This window comes from Coregonus lavaretus (assembly GCF_964263955.1).
Source record: "Coregonus lavaretus genome assembly, contig: SUPER_35_unloc_2, whole genome shotgun sequence".
Classification (NCBI taxonomy): Eukaryota; Metazoa; Chordata; class Actinopteri; order Salmoniformes; family Salmonidae; genus Coregonus; species Coregonus lavaretus.
The window spans coordinates 4,376,987-4,387,361 of record NW_028167180.1 but is presented as its reverse complement, the minus strand read 5'-3'; the positions used below and the strand labels follow the sequence as shown (position 1 = coordinate 4,387,361).

At 41.3% G+C, this 10,375-nt stretch overlaps 1 protein-coding gene across 1 annotated transcript in view; it reads left to right on the top strand.

Moving 5' to 3' along the window:
- Window positions 1-781: 781 nt before the first annotated feature.
- Window positions 782-10,375, top strand: part of LOC311110121 (uncharacterized protein) — a 29,043-nt gene continuing 19,449 nt past the window's right edge. The window contains exons 1-4 of the mRNA XM_084188690.1: window positions 782-843; window positions 5,159-5,204; window positions 5,392-5,658; window positions 5,784-6,050. Of these exons, the coding sequence (XP_084044816.1) occupies window positions 841-843; window positions 5,159-5,204; window positions 5,392-5,658; window positions 5,784-6,050 (583 nt within the window). The 5' untranslated portion in view covers window positions 782-840. The remainder of the gene's footprint in view (window positions 844-5,158; window positions 5,205-5,391; window positions 5,659-5,783; window positions 6,051-10,375) is intronic.

Genomic DNA, 10,375 nt, shown 5'->3' with positions numbered 1-10,375 from the left:
TTATTGACACATGAGGTGAACAGCTTTGATTTTCGGAGCAGGGCACTGGTCAAATGTTCTATTTCTGGCGTCCTGTTGGACATTGATAATCAATATCTTAGGCTAAAAAATCCAGGAGTAGTTCATGCACGTCGCTTGGCCCGTATGGAGAATGGGAAAAATGAGCAAAGTTTATCTGTATTATTGATGTTTGATGAGTATTTACCAACCTATGTATAGTAGTGATGTATAAGATACGCCGTAAGAGCGTTTGTGCAATACAATACTAGAAGTGTAAAAATTATGGCCATCTGTCAAGTGTTTACAGATGGAAGGAATATGTTATTGACAAGTCTGAATGTCAAATGTTGCAACTGTGGTGGGGATCATATTTCCGAATTCCCTGAGTGCCCTGTTAGGGTGAAAGAGGTTGAGCTATCAAGCAAATCTCCTATGTGGAGGCGGTGAAGAACGTTGAAGGGAAAGAGGCCACAGTTCTGAAGAAGATATGGTGGTGGATCCACCACAACCAGTTGCACATGTTATACATAAACCAAGTGATCTGGATACACTTATTGTGAAGAAGGTGTATTTTGTAGTATTTATAGCCACAGTTCTTAATTGTACTGCACAAGTGTCCAAGAAGCTGGACAGCATTATATCTGCAGCCGATAAGTTTTTGGGCCTCCAAGACTTAACAGCAGAAGCACTGCAAGGATCCTTATTATCCACATGTACAGTAGGTGGCAGAATGCAGATACAATTGTTGCGAATGCCATTATTCCAAAGAAGAAGAGGAAAGTCAATTCGACAACTCTTTTTTTATGTGGCTTCACCCGAGGCTTCTCGACAGCAGGAGAAATGGTAGGTTAATATTTGTATTTATAAAAAGGTCAGGTGTAAGATTCTTTAGGAGTCAATTCTTATTTATCCCAACAAAACGTGAACATAATAAGTCCCGGTTTTTAACTTCTCTTTCTAATAAATGGCAGGTAAAAATATCAAAAACCCAACTAGACCCACTATGGCGGAGTGCGCACAAGGAAGTCTACGAAAGGTGTTGTCTTTTACACAGCGATCTGACGCTACGATGTAATCTATTAAGCCGATATATTTATCCTAAAATAATACATGCTGATGTTGAAACAAACAATAGGCAATCGTGCGTATACAGTGTATTTCTTTCAAACTTTGATAGGCAGTCATGTCGATGAGTGCTCTGTAGGCCTAATTGACTTGCAGTACATTTTTACAGTGGTTGTGTCCGAATACTTGCGTTTAATTTTAGGTATGCGAAAATAGTCCGTTTTTTATATTATGTGAAATTTCGAAAATAATGAGTGCTTTAACTACTAGGATTTTATACTCATTTCGGCTTTGGTAGAATTCGCTCCACACTTAAGGAAGATAATCGTCTTTACAGATTCCGTTGTTTGACAGATGGTTATTAGCTGAGGGGATGCAGTGTACTTAGTGCATTCATTTTTACAAAACAGTACTTTCTAAATAGTATGTATTACGATTAGTACACTATGTAGTTTTAGTAAGTAGTGGGCAATACAGATTTCAGACATGGCCTATGACTTCCCGTCGCAGCTGCACCCAGTCAAACCGGACAAAATGGATGTGTAAAAACGCGACCACTTTCGGTTTCAGTTGGGACCATAGAGCTAGATAGAGGACTCACCCTTGTATCTATTCTATTTAGCATCTCTGACAGCATGGGCAGCGCCGATGAGGCTATCTCCATTTTAAAGGAGTACATTTTCTTCTTCAGCCAGTGATGTTGGAAGTCCCACCCAGTTGACTACATTAATATGATGGCATCCCTCAATGGCGCTGCCCATTCTAACGTGGCCTTTTGGCCGCTAGAGGCCTCTATCATTCTCTATGGTTGGGGCGTTTGGGCTAGAAGGGATACCATTTGTCAGAAATGACCAGGTTTGACTTTTCGTAGCAGGTTGGTTAGGATAAATTATGCAGCAAGTTAGGATAATTAAGGTTAAGGTTAGGAAACGGGTTAGGGTTAACTTAAATGCAAAAGGAAATTATCTTTTGACGTCAAATTCGACATAAACTGTATCAGGTTAGGTCGAATTGGTGTCCAGCCTAGGCCTGGATCATTTCTACAATGCGTTTTCTGTCTCCAGGAAATATCAATTCTTATTTAGTTTAACATGTGGATTCCAAAAGGCTTTAAATATAAGGTCCGGAGTCCTTAAAAACACCAAAATATGGATCTTGAAAGGGAAGTGTATGTATTTTGAACACTTTTCTTCAGTGGATGTTGGTGTTTTTTTACATGTCCCCGGGTGTGATTCATCAAGTTCCACAAGAAATATAAGCCATAAAATATTTGATCTTTCTTCATTATTTTATAGTCCAAGTTAAATTTTCTCATCAATAATGTTTTTTATTAATTATTATTGTATTTAAGATGTTATGTGTGTCCCTGATATCACTTTCCACCCTGTTAGTTTGTAAATCTCCATTTAAGAAAACCACCCTTTCCTACAATGACCCCACATTCAGGAATTGTCATCATTTCTTTGGTGGGAAAACAATGGTCTAAAGCTACATGAAAATGTACCACATTTCAAAATGTTAAAATATGTTTGATAGAGAAGTTAAAATCATGTTCAAGGGTCCAACATTATGCTAGCTCAAACTTGATCACTCACAAAACTATGGCTAATTTAGCCAACAAATGTCCACCCCGTTAGTTTCCACCCTGTTAGGATTATGCACCTAACAAGTTGGAAAATGCACCAAAAAAATTAAGTGCCTGAGTTTGACCAATATATTTTTCTGAAAGTCAGACATGTCATTTTTCTGATAGAATACTACACTCAATTATTATTGTTTTCTCCAATAGTTATGAGGTCCAAAATGCACCACATTGTAGGAATGACACGGCTAATACAATTTCCTAAAAGATGGCCGACATGACAAAAGACAACGAAATAACCTAATTACATATTGACTATAATTATTTATATGAAGTGGGCTAAACTTGCACATTTATTTCAACTTTGGCTACCGTTACAAGATGGCCTAGGTTGCCATTACAAGATGGCCTAGGTTGCCATTACAAGATGGCCTAGGTTGCCATTACAAGATGGCCTAGGTTGCCATTACAAGATGGCCTAGGTTGCCATTACAAGATGGCCTAGGTTGCCATTACAAGATGGCCTAGGTTGCCATTACAAGATGACCTAGGTTACCATTACAAGATGGCCTAGGTTGCCATTACAAGATGGCCTAGGTTGCCATTACAAGATGGCCTAGGTTGCCATTCCAAGTTGGCCTAGGTTCCCATTACAAGATGGCCTAGGTTGCCATTACAAGATGGCCTAGGTTGCCATTACAAGATGGCCTAGGTTGCCATTACAAGATGGCCTTGGTTCCCATTCCAAGTTGGCCTAGGTTGCCGTTAGAAGTTGGCCTAGGTTGCCATTACAAGATGGCCTTGGTTGCCGTTACAAGATGGCCTAGGTTGCCATTACAAGATGGCCTAGGTTGCCATTACAAGATGGCCTTGGTTGCCGTTACAAGTTGGCCTATGTTGCCATTACAAGATGGCCTAGGTTGCCATTACAAGATGGCCTTGGTTCCCATTCCAAGTTGGCCTAGGTTGCCATTACAAGATGGCCTAGGTTGCCATTACAAGATGGCCTAGGTTGCCATTACAAGATGGCCTAGGTTGCCGTTACAAGTTGGCCTAGGTTGCCGTTACAAGTTGGCCTAGGTTGCCATTACAAGTTGGCCTAGGTTGCCATTACAAGTTGGCCTAGGTTGCCATTACAAGTTGGCCTAGGTTGCCATTACAAGTTGGCCTAGGTTGCCATTACAAGTTGGCCTAGGTTGCCATTACAAGATGGCCTTGGTTGCCGTTACAAGTTGGCCTAGGTTGCCATTACAAGACAGGTAGCTACTGGGTTTCATCTTGTTTCATTACTCAGGGTTGTACAGTACAGTTCTGAGGACGCTGAAAAGTTAGATCAGGTACAGTATCAGCAGAACTATTGTTGCAATGTGTGACGGCACCGTCAGTGTTTTATCCGAACATGTCTTTTTCTTTTAATGCAATGAAATGTGCAATTGTGCTTGTTTCTTTCACCGTGGCAAAACGTTCAGGAGAACTTCAGTGCCCGTATAAGTCGGGACGCTGTGAAGGAATATGTATGAAAATGTATGCACTCACTAACTGTAAGTCGCTCTGGATAAGAGCTTCTGCTAAATGACTAAAATGTAAATGTAAAGTGAATATACAGGTATCTGCCTAAATAAAGTATCTTAATAGGGAGTTGGGCCCCCACCAGCTGCCAGAACAGCTTCAATGCACCTTGACATAGATTCTACAACTGTCTGGAACTCTATTGGAGTTCTTCCACAATAAATTCTAGAATTTGGTGTTTTGTTGATTGTAGACCTCCCGAGTGGCGCAGTGGTCTAAGGCACTGCATCGCAGTGCTAGCTGTGCCACTAGAGATCCTGGTTCGAATCCAGGCTCTGTCGTAGCCGGCCGCGACCGGGAGATCCATGGGGCGGCGCACAATTGGCCCAGCGTCGTCCAGGGTGGGGGAGGGAATGGCCAACTGCATTCATATCCAACTGCATTCCAGGAACAGACCCCCTCGCAGCCATTACAGGGATGTAGCTCAGTTTGTAGAGCATGGCGTTTGCAACACCAGGGTTGTGGGTTCGATTCCCACGGGGGGCCAGTATGAAAACTAAAAAAATAATGTATGCACTCACTAACTGTAAGTCGCTCTGGATAAGAGCGTTTGCTATATAAGTGTTCCACCCTGGCGACAGACACACACCCTTTAAAGGCCCTATGCTCCGTTGAGACCCCTCTTTCAAAGTCACTGAGATCTCTTCTAGCCATGGTAGCCAAAATAATGGGCACCTGGGCATTTTAATACATGACCCTAAGCATGATGGGATGTTTTAATCACTTAATTAACTCAGGAACCACACCTGTGTGGAAGCACCTGCTTTCAATATACTTTGTTCCATCATTTACTCAAGTGTTTCCTTTATGTTGGCAGTTACCTGTATGTCAAAAGCAGTTGATGTATCTTGATTTTAAAATATCTGTTGTACATTTACCAAAGTAACAAGTTCTTTGTTTTTAAAGAAATGACTGATTCATATTTTGTTCTCACACTTTAAGAGTTGTGTTGGCGACCATCACACAATGCTGGCCTCATATGATGATGGTAGGTATATGTGGAAACACATAATAAACTGACCCAAACAATATTATTTAATTTAAATCTCAATTTAAGAGGATACATTTAGTAAGATATCAATTGTTGTCCCTTAACTGCTGGGATGAATAATACACATGTTTATGTAATTTTATTGTCAATAAAGTTTGTTTCTCTCTCATTATTCCTTCACCAGTGCTGCCCCCTCCTGGGGACATCCAGGTCCTGTTGCTGACATTAGATTCAGTGTCTCTGAGCTGGAGTTCTCCTCAGGGGCTGACAGGACCACAGACATTCAGAGTGACCTGGGGGTGTGACGGTGAAACAAGCTCAACAAGAGTGAAAGGTGGGCATCATCTTGAAATAAGCAGTCTCCAACCTGGTAAAAAGTACCAGTTCAGTGTGGCTATAGAGGGAGAAGATGGAAGCCAAAGCAAATGTGTCTCAGCATCCCTATCCACAGGTACAGTAGGCTAACTTGTGTTTTTATTCAGACTACATCATTAATTCATTCCTAGAGACATTTTTGGACTCTCTGTCAAAAACAGCACATCCTCTATTCTAAACAAATCTTGATTTTTGTTCCAGTGGTCCCACCCAGAGATTTCAAGATAGACCATTTGGAAGAGTCCTCCTTCACTCTCCACTGGTCCAAGGCTGAAGGGATGGAGAAAGTCCCACAGCGCTTCTTCATATCCAACTGTATCCCAGGAACAGACCCCCTCGCAGCCATTACTGACGACTGCCACAAAACCTTCTCAAACCTGCAACCCGGCACCGAGTACACTGTTAGTGTTGCAACTGTGCTGAGCAATGGGGAACAGAGTGAACCTGTCTCTACAACAATCTGCACTAGTAAGAGATCTTCCCCCAATTACAGCTCATCATCTCTTTACTAGAAACTACAGTGATTTTGTTGCATTACAAATAACATTTTTGTTTTGTTGTTAGTGTTCTGTTCTGTTTTTTCTTTGTTTCGTTTTTTCCCCATATCAAAAGCCCTGGATTTTTGTACTTTTCCACCTGTAAGGCTATAAACATTTTATTAAATTTTTTGAAAATGAGGTGAGCTAAAATTTAAGGTAGAACTAGGGCTTGCATGTACAGTAACAAACAGTTACATGACCTTTCAACATCTTCATATCAGAACCATGGACAGTGTCGTGACTTGACTTCAACATTAACCTGAGGACTGTTATTTATCTAATCAACTATGATTAATTGTTACCCGATTAAATTAATAATGTAACAATTAACTCATAGGGATCTGGGGCACCATGAGAGGAGTTCTTTAAAGTCACCATCTCCCAAATTAAACTCTAAAAGGTCTTTACCTATCACATCTATAAACAATCAACGTATTATTTTTTTTATTTTTTTTATTTCACCTTTATTTAACCAGGTAAGCCAGTTGAGAACAGGTTCTCATTTACAACTGCGACCTGGCCAAGATAAAGCAAGTAGTGCAATAAAAACAACACAGAGTTACATATGGGTAAAAAAAAACATAAAGTCAGAAATACAACAGAAAATATATATACAGTGTGTGCAAATGTAGCAAGTTATGGAGGTAAGGCAATAAATAGGCTATAGTGCAGAATAATTACAATAGTATTAACACTGGAATGCTAGATGTGCAAGAGATGATGTGCAAATAGAGATACTGGGGTGCAAAAGAGCAAAATAAATAACAATATAGGGATGAGGTAGTTGGGTGGGCTAATTTCAGATGGGCTGTGTACAGGTGCAGTGATCGGTAAGGTGCTCTGACAACTGATGCTTAAAGTTATTGAGGGAGATAAGAGTCTCCAGCTTCAGAGATTTTTGCAATTCGTTCCAGTCATTGGCAGCAGAGAACTGGAAGGAATGGCGGCCAAAGGCGGTGTTGGCTTTGGGAATGACCAGTGAGATATACCTGCTGGAGCGCAGACTACGGGTGGGTGCTGCTATGGTGACCAATGAGCTAAGATAAGGCGGGGATTTGCCTAGCAGTGATTTATAGATGGCCTGGAGCCAGTGGGTTTGACGACGAACATGTAGTGAGGACCAGCCAACAAGAGAGTACAGGTCACAGTGGTGGGTAGTGTATGGGGCTTTGGAGACAAAACGGATGGCACTGTGATAGACTACATCCAATTTGCTGAGTAGAGTGTTGGAGGCTATTTTGTAAATGACATCGCCGAAGTCAAGGATCGGTAGGATAGTCAGTTTTACGAGGGCATGTTTGGCAGCATGAGTGAAGGAGGCTTTGTTGCGAAATAGGAAGCCGATTCTAGATTTAACTTTGGATTGGAGATTCTTTATGTGAGTCTGGAAGTTGAGTTTACTGTCTAACCAGACACCTAGATATTTGTAGTTGTCCACATACTCTAGGTCAGACCCGTCGAGAGTGGTGATTCTAGTGGGGTGGGCGGGTGCTAGCAGCGTTCGATTGAAAAGCATGCATTTAGTTTTACTAGTGTTTAAGAGCAGTTGAAGGCTACTGAAGGATTGTTGTATGGCATTGAAGCTCGTTTGGAGGTTTGTTAACACAGTTTCCAATGAAGGGCCAGATGTATACAAAATGGTGTCGTCTGCGTAGAGGTGGATCTGAGAGTCACCAGCAGCAAGAGCGACATCATTGATATACACGGAGAAAAGTGATAAACTCCTTTCATCTGCAAAAACCCGAGCCTTACTTATGATTCAGTACTACAGAAATTAGTTTATAAATGTAATGTAAATGTAATTGACTGGAAACTTAATGTGATGAAAACAGGTCCCTAGTGGAATGACAACAACATTGATGCTTGTTAAAGAAGAGAGGGAGAGAATCACTTAACATTGCCACATTCGGAAACTACTCTCCTCTACTGTAACCATATACTTTGCACACGAACCGCCGCCCTCTTTGATATGCCTGGTTCGCCATGTATCTCTCTCGGTGGACAGGGCCGCCTTGGAAAGGTAGTTGGGCCTTTTCGCGGCACGTTTGTAAGGCTCTGATTGTCCAAAAGGGTTCCAACAAGTCTTGTTTTTCTCCTCTGTAGTTGTCTGGTATCCGGTGACTTGTCATGTAGCCCTGAACAGAACTACAGAATTGATTCTCCTTCCATACGCTCTTGAAGTTGCTTCTTTGAAGATAGGCTAGCCAGCCGTATCGATGGTTCCCCAGTGGGGTGATGAGAGTAGCGTAATACGGTGGTTTGAGCAGGGTAGCAGATGGTCCTACTTAAATTCGCTTTCGAAGATGCCTTAATTAGGGCAGCTAATCAGCCGTACTAGTGACTGTCCGGGAGGTGAGTATATTTTCTTCACCTCGTGTTGAGATTCAAAGTTCCAACCATTTGAAACATGTAGTGGCTGCTTCACATTTTTCTGGTCTAGTATGTTCATTTATTTTCCCACCATTTATACACTCTGCTCGAAAGGGGCCGTTCCGTCAGGCTGACACGCTCTCTGACCTCACTTCGGGCGGTGACTAGTAACTGCGAAGTTGTGAAAAACATTTATCTCTCAGAGCTTCTCAAATCACATCCCTCTCTTAACACAAATACTTTCATCATTTTTCATATTACATGCACCACGCATATGATGGACACTTCGTAAATGTAGTGGGTATACTTTCCAAGTTACAGTATTTCCTTTATATAAATGTTTAATGACAACACAAAATAACAAACAGAATGACCTTAGTGTCCATCATATGGATCGCCTCTGACCATTCCCCACGTTCTACGTTCTAAATATTGTTCCAGTATTCACTTTTGAAAGTGTTAAAGTTTCAGCTGGAAAAAGTCTGTTGAAACAGACATTCCTTTGGTGAATTTTGAGAGGGAGAGCCTGAATGTTCTCCTTTGATTTACTACAGGGCGTGAGCTGTTAACCCCTCCTAGTTCTTTCCTTCCCCCTCTACTGGTGATTGGTCTGATTGAAGTTATTCATTTCAAACCTGATCTGACCTATTTGTATTCTCATGGACAGTCATTACAACAACCACATCATATTTAGCTTACGTTGATTGGACAAAATCGTTTTTTGGTATCTTTTAGTTGTCACTGTATTCAACTAAGCAGAGGTGATTTGATGTTGAAGTTGAAATGGTGCTGGAATAGTGGATGCAGCTCCTGTTTTCTTTGCAACTTGCGGTAACTCTCCATGGTTCTAAATCAATAGTTGTTTAGCGGTCCTAAAATGTTAAACATTAACTTGCTTGACCACGCTGTAGGTCATGTCTGTTACTGTACATGCAATATGCTTTGTGGACTTCACTGGACAGAGGTTGCTCTTTGGGGGGGGGGGGGGGGGGGGTTCTCCTGTGATTTTACACACCACAGCTACATATTATACTCAACAAAAATTAAATGCAACAATTTAAACAATTTTACTGAGTTAAAGTTCTTACAAGAAAATCTGTAAATTGAAATAAATTCATTAGGCCCTAATCTATGGATTAGGCCCACCCACTGGGGAGCCAGGCCCAGCCAATCAGAATGAGTTTTTCCCCACAAAGGGCTTTATTACAGACCGGGTGGCTGGTCTCAGACGATCCCGCAGGTGAAGAAGCCGGATGTGGAGGTCCTGGGCTGGCGTGGTTGTGAGGCCAGTTGGAAGTACTGCCAAATTCTCTGAAACAATGTTGGAGACGGCTTATGGTAGAAATATGAACATTCAATTCTCAGGCAACATCTCTGGTGGACAGTCCTGCAGTCAGCATGCCAATTGCACAATCCCTCAATACTTGAGACATCTGTGGCATTGTGTTGTGACAAAACTGCACATTTTATAGTGCCCTTTTATTGTTCCCAGCACCTGTGTAATGATCATGCTGTTTAATCAGCTTCTTGACATGCCACACCTGTCAGGTGGATGGATTATCTTGGCAAAGGAGAAATGCTCACTAACAGGGATGTAAACAAATTTGAGAGAAATAAGCTGTTTGTGCGTATGGAACATTTCTGGGATCTTTTATTTCAGCTCCTGAAACATGGACCAACACTTTACATTTTACGTTTATATTTTTGTTCAGTATAGTAAAGACAAGATTAAATTGAGACTAGTCTGATGGGTAAAAATGTGATTACTTGATGAGAGAACAGTGTGTGCAGCATGAAGCTTTTTTTGCTTGCACTCTGTCCCTATAGTCCCATCATGCAGCCCATATGTTTTAGTTTGTAAGACATTCTAAGGTTTCTGTAATT